The following is a 17797-nucleotide window of genomic DNA, read 5'->3' on the forward strand; positions in this document are numbered from 1 at the left end:
TTAGCCAGTGGGATCCATGCAGTTTAATGGGGTATCATTTCAAAATAAGAGCAACAGAGCCAAGTTTTCACACGCGTTACGGTCTATGGACACATTTACTTGTTTTTTTTGGCTCATGTGAAAATTAGATAATTACGTAGCTTATAACAAGAACAGACATTATAAAAAAAGGAATCCTGGTCGAGAAGTAATGCAGCAGAGCAGTTTATTGTCTAAAGTAAAGCAAATAGTACAGTACCTGGGCTTGTCACTGAATGTCTGTGTTCCTCAGATATCCACCAGCAACAGTGTGGCTCCTCAGAGTAAATTCCTATCTTATTTTCAGACAACCTATGCCTCTCCTATCCCATTATCTAAACCCCCATTAGACTGATAAGAGCTCTGTCAGCATTATGACCTTCACCAGACTGTCTGTGTACAGAATAATTCAATCACTGAACCAAATTATGAGCATTGACTGCTATTACTTATACCACTGTATCTTCAAAAGTAACCCCAGTGGTGTTTTTGTGGGAAAATGTGAAATTTACTTACATTGTTTGGTTGGAGAAAAAGTATCCCTTTGTGTACATGAGATTACTTTACAAGTTATCAGTTATCAGGTGATTGTAAAATGGGTTTAATGACCGTAAGGCCATTAGTTATGGCCAGGTGTCGTCTTAAAACAGAAACATGAAACAAAATTTTATTAAAATCACATGGTTAGTGAAAGTTGGGCCCCAACCTGTCAACAGAAGTCACTAGAATAACTTAAAAAGACTTTAATCGATTACTGATTTTAATAAACAGTAATTAATTTTTTTACAGGGATAAATAAACAAAGAAGTTAGTGTTCAAGGAAAAAGAAATTCTGGTAACACTTTATGTTTATATGTCTTTGGGTTGATTATAATTTACTGTAAAGAAGTTGTGTGTCAGTAACACCATTAGATATATCATCCATTTGTCTCTTTCGTCACTTTAGCTTTTTAACTACCCAAGAGAGTGGTATCAATATTGATATATAAAATAGGCTGTAAATATATAAAATATGTGGCTTTCTGAAAATGGAAATGGAGAGACAATTATAATAACCAAGCAGATGCTTGGGGGGTTAATGCCCGCTAGGACAAGAAATAGATGGCCTGGAATTTGGTCCTTCTTTACACTCGGTTTATTATTCACAACACAGGTGATTGATAATAGCACAGGAAGGAGGGGGCTGTAGTCAAAGACACACTGTGATAAAAACAAACAGCTCTGCTCGATCTCCCTCACAGGGCCGAGGGTTGTCTCACGGAGAAGCCTGCACTAACAAATGTGCGCACAACATGGAATCAGTATTAACAAGGATGAATAAAAATGTATTTTTAGCTAATATCTTTTGATGACATTAGCTACCGTACTTTAATTACTTTTAGCTGCCAATATAGATTATTGTTTTAGTAGTATTGAGTGTATGAGGCAGTGACTCCAGATCAGTTTGAGGAATGATTACTACACAGGTCACACAGGAAACACCCCTGCATATTGGATTTTTTAGTGAAATTAAAATATTTCACATAATTATGTTCTATAAAATGAAAAAAACAGATGAAAAACTCCAAATCCAATATGAAGAGGTGTGTCCTATTTGTACAGTTTAATGATACATTTTTGTCTTTATTCACAGTCGTTGCCTCACATCAAATGAAGCCATTGAGGAAAAAAAAAATTGAATTTTCCATGAATTCAATGAAACTTTAACTTCTTTACCATCATTTCTGATCATTTCTGTTGAAAAGAGAAGACAGCTAAGTGGTGAAAGTGGACAAGGCAAGAAATGTCCCCTTCTTAATAAACTAAATGTTAATCTGGACACTGTAGGAGTTCACTATCTCCAGAAGGTGGCAGTAATCCAACACTAAGGGTACAAACTGTCAAGAAAACAGAAGGAGCGACTGAGTGCTGAAGTCTGAAGTTCCACTAAAATAACACCAGAGGAGGCAAAACTAAACAAATTTTGCATTCAACCTCAAACTGTATGAACCCACGCTGGTGTGTGAGGATTCAGGCTCAGCTGCTCTGCTGACCGACACGGATTGATGCTGTGACCGCAGAGAAAACACACTCACACACACACACGTAAGTTTCTTTTCTTTTTTCTTTTTTTACTTTTATTTAAGTAGCTGTTAAACTAGTTTAACCATCAGCCCTCTGAATCACCGCCCAAACGGTGTCACCTAGATTTTCCAATAACGTTAACAAAGTGGTCTTAATATCAGACTTAACAGGTTATTTAGGCGATCAAGGATCTCAACAATAACTTTCTAGTCTTGACGATCACCGTCACTACAATATGATGCACTCTTATAATATCTAGTCTCGAAATATCTAAATATGCAGCAGTCCTGTCGAATTCATGTGTGTCTGGAAAACACGTGATCAGACGTGTAGATTGGGAATAATGTCACCTGATCATCTGTAACTGTATGAACTGTGTGGAAAGTAAAGGCTGGTGCATGTTGATTCGGGGGGGCAGAGCATTGATCACCACAGGTGTGGATGCTGTGCTCAGCAGACCTGAAATGATAAGATGATTGATCGGCAGAAAACAAGATCGATTGATCGTTCAAGTCGTTTTCAAGTCGTTTTTTTTTTTTTCTTTTACTATATTTTAATCATTGCATGATCAAATGCATTCTGCTTACGTTATTGACAGAGTGGCCAAATAAATTAAACAACACTTTGCGCCCAGAAAGCACCGCGGGTCAGACGGGAACCCTAACCCTAACCAACCCGGGTTCAGTGACGTAGCAGCGTTCTATCAGCTCGGGGTATTAACGGCTCCCACTGATGAGTCACAGAAACGAAGCCCCCAAACTGTCACCACAAAACGCTGAATTTAACTAAATGTTTGTCATAAAGTTATTTACACAAATAGGCGAGATGGGAGACAAGAGGAGCCAGAGGAAGTATTGGAGAGGCACAGAAAAGGTCCACTGAATGAGTGCAGTGCTGGACTTTGATTTTCAGTATGTTCATTATATTTTAATTAGTGCTGGGCAACGCTAAAAAAAAAGTCATGCGATTAATCGCATTGTTATGTGCAAAATTCAATAATGAATTCAAAAGTAGTGTATTGTGCACTTTAATTTTAAAAGTACTGCAAAGTAAGTAAGGTGCTTTTTAACAGCAGTATTCCCTTTACACAGTAGCAGTTAAAATCTTTCTTGTAAATCTCAACTTAAACATTAATGTAATCAAATCAAATACAAAACCAAAGCTATTTGCCACTGCCAGGGCATTAACGTTTTATCTAGTTTGTTATAAAAAAAAAACAGTTACTCTCAGAGTCCACAGCCACAATCATAACATTGATTAATAATAATTAATCAATTCATGGATTCTAGCGGACCAGAGTTCGCTTGTTTGGTCCTCACCACAGTTCAGATGAGCTTTCAGACCTGCCCAAACGAAGCGGACTATCCGAGGAAACGAACTGCGGTGCTTTTAATGAAAGGTGGCAGATGGTTGTTATATTGATGCCCTTTTTCATGGAATGTTTCCCAAAGTATCTTTGTGGACTGTGTCTGGGTTGCAGCATGATTTGTGTAAAAGTGTGTGTGTGAGCACAAGAGAACTGTCCAACGACATGATGTAGCTCTGACACAGCTCTGAGGTCCTGGTGCTTCTTCATAGTAGCAGAAATGATGGACGATGAATGTAGTTTATTGGAGAATGCCTGGGGGCACTTTGACAACAGCTATCCTCTACACTTTACTCACTGATTTGATAGCATTAAAAAAATGCATTTAAAGAAATTGCAAATCCTCCAGTTAGAATATACAATGACTGGTTGTTATTAAAGATGCCTTTGAATTAGTCATTGAATCAACTTCAGTACTTTCTGGACTGTGGCTTTTTAATATCTTCAAATATGTGATCTGAGGCGAACCACTTCCCCTGGATGACAGTACAAAATGTACTCAGTGAAGTAATCATTAGTTGCAGTCGGGGTTTGAGTTTGTTCCACACACTGGAACCCACTAACGTCGCTCCTTGTATGCAGATTAGATGTTGTGTTGGCGGCACACTTTGGCAGAAGTTGAACTGCAGGGTAGCAGACACAAATCAGCAAGGCCGTCACACTGTCGTTTGATTTCAGATGTTAAAAGTGAAGATTAAAACAGACATTTTAGATCAGCTGGCTTTTCGTTATTTGACGGCACTATTTCTCCTTTTTTTAGAAAAAATGTTCCTGTATATCGTGGGACTGGTCGCCCTGTGGTTCCTCTATCGCTGGTTCAAGGAAAGCAGGAGAGTGGCCAACATTGAAGACAAATATGTCTACATCACTGGCTGTGACTCTGGGTTTGGCAATCTCCTCGCTAAACACCTGGACAAGCTGGGCTTCCGTGTGATTGCAGGCTGTTACACTGAGAAGGGTGAGGATGAGCTGAAGAAGGTCGCCTCCGACAGACTGACCACCGCTCACCTGGACGTCACCGACTCTGAAAGTGTCGGCAGAGTAGCAGCTCTCATCAAGACTTTGGTTGGGCGAGACGGTGAGCGGCTTTACTTATGAAAAAGATTTGAAATTAGTCCAGTAGATCGCTTCTGTATGCATCCAAGAATGTGCGGTGAACAGACAGTAATGGCTGCTATATAAAAGTGCTTGTATTTGCAGGCACTCCATACAGAGCTATAGCAAATACAGTCATTTTAAACCGCAGAACATGGGAGTGACTGGTCTACTGCTGCCTTGATCTTATTGCTTATGATGACTGCAAATGTTTATTACATTTTTTCACTTTTTACCTTTGCCTTAACATGATCACTGGTTCATTTTAAACACATAACCCCATGTAAAACCACAAAGTGTTGCTTACATGAGAGCGGTTTCAAGTCTGATTCTTATCTATCTGAACTGTAGTTTTAGGAATTAAATGCTCTCTTGTGGTGGTCGTGTTGCAGGACTGTGGGCCCTTGTGAACAACGCTGGAGTCTCTGTGCCGAGTGGTCCCACTGACTGGCTCACGATAGAGGATTATAAGGCCATGCTAGCCATCAATCTGCTTGGCGTAATCGACGTAACACTGAGCGTCCTGCCTCTCATCAAGATGGCCAGAGGCAGAGTGGTGAACGTCGCCAGTGTGTTCGGGCGAATCAGCCCGTTCAATGGACCTTACTGCGTGTCCAAGTACGGCGTGGAGGCCTTCAATGACAGTCTGCGGTGAGAGGAGATGTAGGCTTTTCACGCTGCACAGACACCGTCATACTCATGAGAGTCATCTCAATTTACAGCAACACCTGTTTGTGTTTCAGGTTAAACATGACGGCATTTGGAGTCAAGGTGGTGTGCATTGAGCCAGGCTTCTTCAAAACGAACGTGACTGATCCAGTGCTGCTGAAAAACAACTTTAAGAGGCTCTGGGACAAACTGCCTCAGGATGTGAAGGACGACTACGGACTCGATTATTTGGGGAGATGTGAGTTTCTGCGCCTTGGTTAATTCATAACAATGAACTTGCTTTGCTTTATTCTTATTGCTGTAGCTCAACACACCAGAGAGCAGTTCAAACATAGAAGAGATTCTCTCTCAGTTGAGGCTGTTCTGTGCTCGTCATGACACAAATCTTCTCTCCACTGGGCAGTAATGGAGATTCAAAGTCTCAGTTCATTTATTCAATAATTATTTTCTATTGGAAGCAAAATCGCATCATTAGAGTCGCATTAACAACCAAAATCAACTCTCTCTTTATAATAAAGTTTATTTACAGTATATAACCCTTTTTAAAACAAGGGTAAAAAGTGCAAATGGGAAATGATCACAACAAACAACAATTAGCTAACAAACATTAAGGCCGATAAGTATATGAAATAGTCGTTACAGTCTGTTGATCAAGTGATTTCATTTTAAAGTCTGTGGACGAATGCGAGTCCAAACGGCAGCGCCACAATACCGAAGGCTGCTCTTGAACGCAGCATTATCGGCACTCGCTTTAGTTCTGTGCTGTCGGTGCCCGCCCCAAACTGAAGCGTATCTCATCAGTCTTGCTCAGAGCTTAGCCTGTCATGTGACCTGAGCTGACACACTGCAATAATGTTTCCAGTGTTCAACCAAAGGAAAGTTTGGAAAAATGCTTCATTTCGACATAATTTTTTGAAGGTTAAGAATACACTTGAATTGAAATAAACTCAAGAATAATCGTTGATTTTCAGCACAATCTTCATCTACACAGTCACTCAAGTAAACCAAATGTAATAATTTAATGTTTGAAATGGAACAATCATCGTCTTCAGTGGATCGGATCAGAGGTTAGAGTTACGCAATCATAACAATCAAAGTTTATATGGACAGCTGGTAAAATAAAAAAGTGGCAATACACGTTGATGGCTGTGGGTATAAAAGTTTTTTCACACTGTTTCAGCCTTCAACTTGTTCATCTAATCAATTTGCTTTGGGGTGTTTGCAACATTCACCATTGGACATTGCAATGTTCACCTTTTTGCTTTGATTCCAGAGGGAGAGGGTCTGGAAATAAGCCTCACCACTGATTTTCTTTTTTTTGTTTTGTTAAGGATCTGAAGCCCTCCGGTGGCAAAGGAAAACCATGCACTTTTAGCTCTATATTGACTAAATGATTGAATTTTAAGCTACTGTTGAGTAGTTTATAATAAATTGTAAATTTGTATGGTATAAATAAACTTGAATAGAATTCGGATTTTCAAAATTAGATTCTCAAAACTTTGAGTTCTCTTAAGTCTGTTTTGCCTTTAAGCGCTTAATGCTGCGGGTCCCTTATTTCCTCATAATTGTCATTTGTCAAAAGTAATTTTTTAAGGTTTCATGGGCAGAAATCTGCACTTTGGTGTAGCACTTGTACTTTGTCTGTGTTTTACCTATAATCAGTGTCAACTTACATGTAAGGGATAATGTACAGTGAGCTGGCTATTGCAAAAAAAGACCCTGACCCTGCATCACCCTGTCGGGATCTGTTTTGCAACAATGGCCGCTGCTTGCTGTACATAACCCTGCTTATTTCGTGGCTTCATAATAAAGAAAACAAGAATTTGGCATAAAATATTAATTTAAAAACTTACCTAAATGATTTTATTGCTTCTGCTATCAGAACTGCGTCCATAGCAACGGTCTGCTACACAGAAATAACAGATCGTACAATCCAATAATTGACCAATCAGAAGTATTGAACAAAGCTGTGTAATAAAATATTTTAATAGAAACTTTCAAGGAAGTTATGAGGAAGTAGGAATTCACAGACATTTTAAAATTAAGCGCTGTGCTGTATATAAACCACATGTGTGAAATGCTTCTTTTTCAGCTCTGGAAAAGGTGGATGAACTTTTTATGCTGTTGACGGACGGGGACCTGATGAAGGTGGTCAGCTGTATGGAGCACGGCATCTCTGCCGTTCATCCTCGCACTCGCTACTCTGCTGGATGGGACGCAAAGGTGTTCTGGTTGCCGCTGTCCTACATGCCAACCTGCATCTCAGACACGATTTTCCTTAAGAATACCCTCAAACTCAAAGTATCTGTTCTGTAGTTTCAGTCAAATGGGCTATTTTTGGGTTAGCGAGGCCTAATTTGAAGATCAGTAATGGTTCTTTCGTTTCCGTGCAATAAATGATGGTTTTCTGTGTTATAGAACATGCTTACCTGTTCATTATGTCTTTGATTTGAGACATTATCACGCCTGGCCTTTTGATTAGAAGATCTAATGTAAATAAATCTCAGTGAATGAACCTTTGACCACAGACTACTTTGCTTCTTAAGTCACACCTCTGTTAACACGTAAAACCCCTGTTCCTCACGGACTTTGGTCCCTCTGCTTCCTGCTCCTCAGACTGTTTGTTGATTTTCTTTCTATATCAAATACAGACGGCTGTTTGTTTTCCGTGACCTTTGGGCTGATATGTTGTATTTCCAGAGTGAATATGAGGTAAAAGGGGAATTCAGTTATCAAAACCACAAGTCATGCAATCTGGTGTTGTGTGTTACACAACCCCCGCGCTGGTGAAACATTTAGCCCCATTGTGTATCCACCATGGACCTTGACTCTGCAGACACGCTGCAGATCATCACACCCGAACACAACTTTACCTGAAGCCTCCTGAGAGACTGTCCTCGTAGTTAGCTCGTATTCTCTGATGAGGAAGACTCATCTTCATCTAAAGAACTGTAGCCATGGTACGTTTGCATTATTACTGCATATTTTACATTATTCAGATTTGTGTTGATTAAATCACTCGGAGTGGCATCTGGGTATTGGTGTCATTATTGTTATTTATTTGACACAAAATGAAGTAACGGACTAACTGAATTTTTTTCTCTTCTGGTGTCGAGCCATGCTGATAGATTTGGTTTCACCTGTTCAGGTGTTTTGTTCGTTTTTTCCTTTTTTTTTCGATCTCCACTGCTAAGACCTAGTACATTGAAGATGAATGGGTTTTTGTTAGTGTAATACAATGAATCACATTTATAATTAGGAAATTAGTTAGGACATTTATAAATGATGTATGTTCAGTTCATCTCGTATGTATTGGTGTAGCACAGTGGTATTATGGTATATTACACAGTGGACTTTACAATAGCTTTATTGTAGTATTATATGTACACAATAGACATAGAAACCCTGCTTCTAGGTAAAAATATTAGAGGAGTTATGTCTGGTGTGTAGGTGTGGCGAGTGCCATTGCTGGATTTGCCCACTAGGGGGCCCTAGTAAATAAGCTGTGGGCCTCTACTCTGGCACTTTGTTTAAACACATTTATGTTGGGCCATGAACTATGTGAAGTGAACTATTATGTGAAGGAGGTGTGTGTTCAAGTTAAAATGGTTTGTTAAATTACTTCTTAATGTCCGTAACATTTCAGCTGATGGACTGTGTTAGTGCGCATCTCAAATTAAATTTAGTTGGTGATTCAGCCTTAATTACTGTGGATAAAGTTTAATGAGGATTGAGTAGACAAAGCAGGCGTGAAAGTTGTAGGTTTACAATACTGATATATATCAGTGGAAAGAATTACATTTATTTAAAGTATCAAAAGTAAAAGTTCTGCAGAAAGTCAGCCCCTTTGACTGATAATAAATTATATTACTAATGCAGAATACAATTTCGTGTGTGAGCAGCATTTTACTGCTGAAGCTCCTAGTTAGTTTTTAGTTAGTTTTAACTACTTTATAACTAGTTTAGCCCATAGACACCAAGTGGTCGGAGATGATTAATGGGAGAGGAAAGAAGAAAACACAAAGTTGTGTTACCAAAATCTGTATTTATTTTTTGGACTTGTCTCTTGAATTTGATCTTTCTGTGAAATATTGGATCTGAGACATTCAGAGGGGAAATATTTCTTTGGTGGAACTGCTGACAATTCATCGACCTCTGAAATGTGACCAGGACACTCGTTTTTCTTGAGGTTACAAGTCAAAGTGGCTGGAAATCAGTGGTTTAACCTTTAACACTCTATTTTATGATCTGATCACAGGAACTAACACCGTCAGACAGACTTGTAGTGGATTAAAAAGACCAATATTTCCCTGTTAGAAGTACAAAGAGCAACAAAATGAAAATCTGCTTGCCAGCATTTCAGACAGGTGGACATTGGGTATTTCAGTGTGAATCTCCTGTGCTTCACTGTCTTTGTTTCTCCACTCAGGTGTCAACTGACGATTTAACATCTTATTTATTAGAGGTAAATTGATTTCTCTTCACACACATTTTTACTTACCCTCTGAAGAGAATATGTGTAGAAAAAAAGTTCTGAACAATGCTTCCTCTGGGCTGTACAGGAGTCAAACCTGTGGGGTTTTGTGTTTTAGGTAATCCTGTCACACCTGGCTTTAACCTGTGCTTTACTTCTGGTCACTCTCGCCGCCATCCGCTGGTTCATCAGAGATTCCTACAAAGTCAGTGGCTTCAACCAGAAGCATGTGTTCATCACAGGCTGTGACAGCGGCTTTGGGAATCTGCTGGCCAGACAGCTGGATCGAAAAGGTTTCCACGTCATAGCTGCATGTCTCACAGAGAAAGGAGCAGCAGATCTGGCAGCAGCAGCCTCCCCCAGACTGAGGACGCTCCTGCTGAATGTTACAGACAGTGCGAGCATCAGGAGGGCGGTGGAGCTGGTGAGCAAAGAGGTCGGAGAGCGAGGTGAGCTGGACAGACGGCGGGGGGCACGCACAGATAGGGTGCCAGTCAGAGTGAGGCACTGGGAGAGATAAAGGCAACCTGGACCATCCCATCGTTGACTCATCATCCTCCTACTGATGTGTTTAACACAGGAGGGAGCAAATACTTACCTCATTGGCAGCGTTTTAACAGCCAGGAGCACAGTAACGCTCCTTAAAACATAAATCTGAAGGGCAGAGTGATAAAAAGCTCACCCTGACCTTAGCGTAACCTTTTTATAAGCGTTTGTGTTTTTGTTTTTTTCTTTGTGCTGGAGTCAGTGCAGCAAAATAGAAGACATGAAAACAGAATAAGAAGAACTTTAAGATTAGAATTAAAACAAATCTAAATGCATATGAACATTAGATGTAAATCAGTGATGAAATCCAACTTTTAAAAATACAAACAATAAAGTAAGTGTTAATATAGATATTTATAGTACATATCCATAGATATTCCCATATAGTATGTACATATTTACACATATAAGTAGCAACACAAATAGACATAGACCTTTATCATTTCAGTTATTTTACTGAGCGGTAGAATAAGTAAAAACACTAAATATTCTCTGTTCTAGCTTCTCTAATGTGAGGTTTGAATGCTTTGTCGCACATGATAATATTTGTTGAGTCTCGTTGTGTCTGTGATGTTTGGTTTGAAAATGTCACCTTAGGTTCTGAGAAATTCTAACTTTCACTTTTTTTTTTTTACATTTTATAGATAAAACTAATTGAGAAAATAATTGCTTTAATCGATAATGAAAATAATCATTAGTTGCAGGCTTAATGTAGGCACAAATACACAAGAAAAAACCAATATCTTACAGAAGAAGTGGCTCCAGTTCATGTGTTTAATAGTTTGCAAAGTTATCAGGAATTAGATTAGTGCAGTAAATCAGTGATTTGATAAAATGTACATATGTGATAAGCACAATAAAGGAGAAGAGAAGGTTCTTTTTTTAGCGTTTAATTCAGATGTTGGTAGAATAAGTTAAGTCCATCTAGATTAAACATCTCACACAGCTCCTCTGCAGCTTTCTTCATCAAATGTTTTCCATTTTAAAGCTCACGCTGGTCTGCTCCTCGCCGTGCGTTTGCTCTCAGAGCCGTTTGTACTGTAGCAGGCCAGTGTGAGACCTCTACTGACACCGATGTAGATGATTTTATCAGGTCATTCTTATACGTTAACAGTTGAGCAAATCGCCGTCCTCACAGACGCAAACATTTCCTGCAGGTCCAGATGAGGCCCACAAAGTGCCCAACACACACTGATGAGGAAAGTAAAAACTAAACATAGAGACGCAAATTTGTTATAAGTATCCTGCTGCTTTCCCCTGCAGGTCTGTGGGGTCTGGTGAATAATGCTGGCAGGTCCGTACCCATCGGTCCAGCAGAGTGGATGCAGCTGGACGATTTCAAAAAGGTTTTGGATGTGAATCTGATAGGAGTTATTGACGTGACTCTCCAGTTTCTGCCACTGCTGAAAAAGGCCCCGGGCAGGGTGGTGAATGTGGCCAGTATACTGGGCAGACTGTCTCTTACTGGTGGAGGATACTGCATGTCCAAATGGGGAGTGGAGGCCTTCTCCGACAGCCTCAGGTAGTGGGAAGATTTAAACAGATTTATCACAAATGTTTATCATATTTCAAAGATGTGAGTAAAAAGAAAACAAACCTGCTCTGTAGAGTAAAGGAAAGCTTGAATGTCACCATAAAAGACAAAGACAATAAATACACAGGTGAATGTCACTGTCACTCAAAACCATTTAGACAAAACAGCAAGAGGAAACCATATTACATGCTTTAAGCCAATATGTACAACTCAGAAGGAAAAACTCTGTCCTGACTGAAGCAAATTAAACTAAACTGTGTAAAGTGCTGGGAGTCCAGTACCCTCACATAGGTGGAAAAATGTAAATTTTAAATGAGCTCTTTGTTTTTCAGAGTGATGGCCAAATTGCGGCATATTTACAGCAGTGTTTAATAATGTGCACTGTCCCTGTTAAATAAACTAATGAATCAAAAGGGAGCTCATCATCTAGGATGGTCCTAATAGATTGTTGTCAGAAGTTCACCCTTACTGAAGGTGGAAGAGAAGTAGACCTCTGAATGTCAATAAACACCTCAGTCATGCAAGGGATGTCACCAGATGATTAATGGGAGCAGGAGGAATAAGAAAAAAAAAACCTCTGATACACAAATGTGTCTTCATTTTTTGGACTTTTCTTTGATTTGTTGAAGCTTTTTGTGAAATGTTTTAGAAACTCATCTCCTATAGTGCTTTAAACATTTAAATGAAACCATTTGAGGAGTTCAGAGGGGACATTTCTCATTGGTTGAACTGTTATGTGAAATGTGTGGCCAAAATATTGGTTTAGGGTTAGGGTAAGCCAGGGTTCAACTAGCTTATGTATTTCATAAATGTATTTAATTATTTTTCCATGTAAGGTATTCATTTAAAAAGTCTCCAGTTTTCAAATAGATGTACTGGAGAATGTAGTGAGCAGAAGTCATGAAATACCCTCAAAATTGAACTTCAAGACAGTAACTGAGTAAATGTATTTAGTTACTACCCACTACTGCATTAACAGTCATCAGCAACCTCCCAACTTCTAAAGTAAAATCCAAGACAGAAGAATACTAAAAAAAAGTTTCACAGTTGCATTAAAAGAAACATAATGATCTACTTCCTCTGTCCAGGAGGGACATGCAACACTTTGGCATCAAAGTGAGCATTATAGAGCCCGGTTTCTTCAAGACAGCCGTTACCCAGCTGGATCTCATCGAAGCCGACCTGAGGAGGCTGTGGACCCGCCTGCCTCAGGACGTCAAAGACTCCTACGGAGCCACATACTTTGATGACTGTGAGTGGAAGTACAGTTGATTACATTCAGCGACAGTGTGAAAATAATTATTCCAAATGACTCCTGTCGTTTGTGTTTTCCCTGTCAGATGTGAAAGCTCAGGACTTCTCCATGGGCATCCTGTGCAGCCCAGATATCTCCAAGGTGACCAGGTGCATGGAGCACGCGCTGACGGCTCGTTTCCCACGCACACGTTATGGTGCAGGCTGGGATGCCAAGTTTTTTTGGATTCCTCTGTCCTACCTCCCCTCATTTGTGTCAGACTTTATTATTAATGTGCTTCTACCTTCACCTAAGGATGAAAGAAACGTCTAACCGTGGCAACTAAACCTCTCCCCTGTTGTAGCTTATAACTATGGAAACATGCAACTGAAAGCAATAAAATAAATTATGACAATAAGAAAGTAAAATGTCAAGACTGTGTTACAAAATAGGAAATTTATTCATTCATGTCTCAGCAGCAGCAATTTAAACCATATGGGCATGTTGTGGATGATCACAGGTACAGTTTTTATTCGTCAGCATTATGATACAAAATAAATCATTCTGTAACGTTAAGAATTTATTCACCGTGCTTATAAAACGACTGTCTACATCTGCATCCTCAGGTCGTGTGTTTGCTCTTTAAGATAACCAGCTATGTTAATTCATTTCCACGCAACAAACATGGGCACGTTCAAGTATTGTTCCGAACTATTTTGGCCATCATTCCAATATCATTACTAAAGAAATTAACGTGTTGATGAAGTCATAAAATAAGGGAACATAAGGTGGAAATGAGTTTGAATAAGTACAATAAGTATGCTTCTATGCACACACACACGCACACACACGCATACACACATGCGCGCACACACACACACACACACACACGTTAGCCCATGCATCTGCTTGTACTGGAGCACGTATCGTTGAAAAAATGTATGGCATGAGTTAAAATCCAATTATTTTCACTTGCTTTTAGTTTCCAGCCCTGAAATGAGGTATATAAACATGAAAGATGAAGTAAATACATCTTCATTTTTGTTCAGTGGCAAGTATCATTACTCAACACGTTTCTCTTCGGTCATTAAAGTCCTGTACATTCAGAATGCAGCTCACTTTTTTTTTATGTGTGTTATTGTGTTTATGTTGGACTATTCATAGGATCTATATCAAAGATATTTTCTGACACAATCTTACTGTTCAAATTTACAAATATACAACTTATTTATTAACATTTCTATCAGCAGCTTCAGTGCAAAGATATACATATTGTACATCAGAATAAAGAAAACATCAACACAAGAATTGGCATAAGAAATGTCAGAAGGCATAGTCACAGAAGACCTTTTTCTTCATTCTATAGAAATGTATTTCTCTTTCCTACAATTTGAGTTTTGTACACAGGCTGCATAAAAAAATAAATTCTGTGCAAAGTGTGTTTCTTTTTTTTTTTTCGATTCCCGTCTGTGAGAGAGGGGTTATACGTCGCTGTCCTCTTTCACGAGGTTGGCTGTGTCCTTGAAACTGTCCTCAGTTGGCGAAAAGGTGCTCGGACGATCCCTCTTCAGGGGTTTGGCTGGGGGGGCAAACGGAGAGGGCTCGGGGGCTGAAGAGTCCCCACTGCTTCCGACAGGCTTTTCATCCTTCATCTGTAAAACAGCGCAGAGGGAAAACGTTCTGCTTTGTAGCAGGAGTCTACAAATATGTGCCTTTTTGTGACTGTGGTGTCCAAACTTACCTCTGAATATGAAGGGTTTTCAAATGTGGTGCTTGGCTTTAGTTTTCTCTTGAATAAGCTCCACTTTGACTCCTGCAAACACACAAACAGAGGGGTGGCATCACACATGAATAATTAAGCTCAGATAGTTTTATGTGGACGTGCCGTAGAGTGGCGGCTCACCTGCACAGGTTGGGTTACGACAGAAGGCGAAGTGTTCACGATGCCCACGCTCTGATCTCCGCGAAACGCCGGGTTCACAAAGTTGTTCTCCATTTGTTCACCACTCACATTAACGGTCACCTGTTAAGAGGCAGGTAGCCATATCAGCCACGATGTCTGAACTGAGTGGCCTAGCTGACAGTATTAGCTGTTCATTTTAATGAAATATTCAGGAGGCACGTACAAAGCACATCCATAAATTATCTTCACAAAAAGAAACAAATAAAGAAGCTGCTACTTTAGAACGAGACAGCAGCATGAAGGTATTTTTTTTTTATTCTACAATAATAATTCTACAATGTAACTTCTATGTTACATCAACAAATATTATTCCTATCACTTATGGTACTACTGTAACATAGATATCTTGATCCTGAGAACACACCCATAGCATTATAATGTTAATGTGCGATATGTCATAAAACAATCATTCATTCATTGAGGAGCACCTGTGTGGCATGAATGACAGCAGGATCACCGGACACTCCAGGAGCAGTGGGGTATAACGGGTTCTCAAATGTGATCGGCTGCCTCCCAGGCTGCATGGCAAAGTTATCGTCCTGTGATAACATAATATTGATAAGACTGACTTTTACATTTATTGAAGGCACACATTTTTTAGTTTCTAACACTAGCAGCTCTAGTAAGATTGCTAAAATGAAAAAACACTTGTTTGTGAGTCACAAATGCTGATGGTGCACTTTCAGTCAACATTAACTGCTAATAATCACCCCGTCCCCCGAGGGCTCACCATCTGCATGGCTGTGTCAATGAATGACACTCCGATGTGTGACGGTCCGAGATCCACATTGTCACCCGAGCGAAACGTCACCCCGTTCCCCGTGTCACCTGACTTCACTAGGCTGCTGAGGCTGGACAAAAACAAAGCACTCCAGTTTGAACCTTGATCTAAATTCTGCATGCATCAACGTTAATATTCAAAAACAGAGTCAAAAAGGAGAATGAAGAGCAAGAGTACCTGGGTAATTTGGGCATGGAGGGGATGAAAGATCCTGTTCGTTTGTAGTTGAGGAAAACCCCAACAGCCAAAGCTCCAGTGATGAGGATGATAATGACTGCCAGTAGAACAGCCACAGCTACAAAAAAGTAGAAAATATTCAGCTGTATGCATATTGAACACTTGCAAAAAGGTGCTGACCGTAGACATTCCTACTGTAATGACACTTTGCTGACTGGTCCATTAACTGCTCATGTGTTTTGGAGGATCCATTACTATTACTACCATTAGAGAGGTTAAAAAGTGATCAACTGAAGCTTTACTTGGCTACTTATTAAGGTCATATGTGATGTTGACCAGACAACACCTTCAGCCTTTGCTGAGCCAGACTGTTTGTTGGCCTTGGTAGCTTTTAGGTAGATAAGGAAGAAGTGTGATTTCCTCATGTTTGGCCCAACAGCCCATGACTGTTACTGTATGGCAGCTCCCACATGTCAACGAGTTCCCGTGTGAAGGACTACCACCAAGGTTTTGGTTGGAAAAAATTGTTTAAGGAGAAACAAAGTGTCGCTGATATTAAGTACTAAGTGCCATCGAGCAGTTGTTAAACTGTGAGAGAGAATAAATAAATAAAAGGTTTGATAATGGGTGAATTACTAGAGTACCTGTTCCTGCTGGAGCGCCCCTTGACTTCCCCATCTCACAATAGCTGCCCACATAACCGTATGGACATCTGCAGAAAGTCATGATAAACGCAGTTTTCTTACACAGGAAACTAACATCTTTGAAAAAGGTTGAATGCCAAAAAATATCAGAGTTTACTGGATATGATTGATGGAGAGTCAGTCCCTGGTGTAAAAGGCGCCTACAGCTAAACTCACTTGCACTTGGGCAGACCGCCTTCATCCGTGTAGCAAGTTCCACCATTCATGCATCTACATGCAAGGGGCATTGCAACAGGTGCCTCAATGGCTGCAGGAGCAAAAGCCAGGCATACAAACAATCAACAACAATAACAACAAAAAATATCACACCACAGTTTCACAAAACCACACAGACGCAGCCGGGCACACGTGAAGAATGGATTTATGAATGCAAAATGAGATGCAACACGACAGCCGACACAAGAGACGCGGGGAGCAGATGCGCTCAGGCTGCTGTTTACCTGCGTCACATTCATTGGAGTCAAACTCCACCGTAGAGGACCCTTGCGGGCAGGCGCAGGTGTATCCACCAGGCCGGAGGAGACAAAGGTGACTGCACACGTTCTTACAAGGGTTGGGCACTGAAGAGGAAGGAGCAAAGTGAATAACAGTTAGTCATTCCTGGAATTACACCCTTTGAAGTGGACTGATGGTAAGTTGGTATCTACACACCTCAACTGTTTAGAGCTGAACTATGTCAATTGAAATTATTGATGCATTAAATATCTGCTCTCTCGTCTAGATGCCCATGTATAAAGTGAAATGTGTATTCTGAAATGGTTTTCAGACAGCTCTAGGTTGGGTTGATTGGATTAGAACTTCCATCCATCAATTCCTAAGGGTTGCGGGGGAGGCGGGGTGAATTTTTATTCATGGTGTTATAATTGAATTTCTGTTCTGTGTTCTGTGTTTATCTATTCTCAACATCCATAACATGAGCCCCTCTGTGTGCTGACCTGACTGGTTGTGTCGGTGCTCCTGGTAAATGCGGACTTGAGTCAGCCAGGGGTTGATGGTTAGAACTTTCACTTTATTTCCTTTTCCAAACTTGTTTGTCCTCCACACTTCGCCTTTCTCTTTTGTCGTCCAGTACACGTGCCCCTCAAACACATCCAGGCTGTAGGGATGTCCAATGTCTGAAACAGAGAAAACACAGTATTTAAAAGAGTAACTAACCAACTAACTTCTGGGGT

At 40.1% G+C, this 17797-nt stretch overlaps 3 protein-coding genes across 3 annotated transcripts in view; 2 read left to right on the plus strand and 1 right to left on the minus strand.

Moving 5' to 3' along the window:
* The first annotated feature begins 1941 nt into the window (after nucleotides 1–1941).
* On the plus strand, nucleotides 1942–7611 carry dhrs9 (dehydrogenase/reductase (SDR family) member 9). The gene is made up of 5 exons (XM_070838260.1): nucleotides 1942–2107; nucleotides 4209–4526; nucleotides 4936–5194; nucleotides 5287–5450; nucleotides 7305–7611. Exons 2-5 carry the CDS (start codon nucleotides 4214–4216, stop codon nucleotides 7526–7528), a joined length of 960 nt encoding a protein of 319 aa, XP_070694361.1. The 5' UTR covers nucleotides 1942–2107; nucleotides 4209–4213; the 3' UTR covers nucleotides 7529–7611.
* Nucleotides 7612–7623: 12 nt separating this feature from the next.
* Nucleotides 7624–13355, plus strand: rdh1 (retinol dehydrogenase 1). Its single transcript, XM_070838262.1, has 6 exons — nucleotides 7624–8172; nucleotides 9642–9677; nucleotides 9805–10135; nucleotides 11496–11754; nucleotides 12855–13018; nucleotides 13107–13355. Exons 1-6 carry the CDS (start codon nucleotides 8170–8172, stop codon nucleotides 13331–13333), a joined length of 1020 nt encoding a protein of 339 aa, XP_070694363.1. The 5' UTR covers nucleotides 7624–8169; the 3' UTR covers nucleotides 13334–13355.
* A 1086-nt stretch (nucleotides 13356–14441) lies between these two features.
* The window catches only part of lrp2a (low density lipoprotein receptor-related protein 2a), a 45375-nt gene continuing 42019 nt past the window's right edge, over nucleotides 14442–17797 (minus strand). The window contains 10 exon segments of the mRNA XM_070838261.1: nucleotides 14442–14652; nucleotides 14742–14813; nucleotides 14904–15023; nucleotides 15392–15502; nucleotides 15694–15814; nucleotides 15922–16039; nucleotides 16566–16633; nucleotides 16782–16872; nucleotides 17066–17185; nucleotides 17561–17740. Coding sequence (XP_070694362.1) covers nucleotides 14482–14652; nucleotides 14742–14813; nucleotides 14904–15023; nucleotides 15392–15502; nucleotides 15694–15814; nucleotides 15922–16039; nucleotides 16566–16633; nucleotides 16782–16872; nucleotides 17066–17185; nucleotides 17561–17740 — 1172 coding nt within the window. The 3' untranslated portion in view covers nucleotides 14442–14481.

The sequence above is a fragment of the Pempheris klunzingeri genome, chromosome 10 (assembly GCF_042242105.1).
Source record: "Pempheris klunzingeri isolate RE-2024b chromosome 10, fPemKlu1.hap1, whole genome shotgun sequence".
Taxonomy (NCBI): domain Eukaryota; kingdom Metazoa; phylum Chordata; class Actinopteri; order Acropomatiformes; family Pempheridae; genus Pempheris; species Pempheris klunzingeri.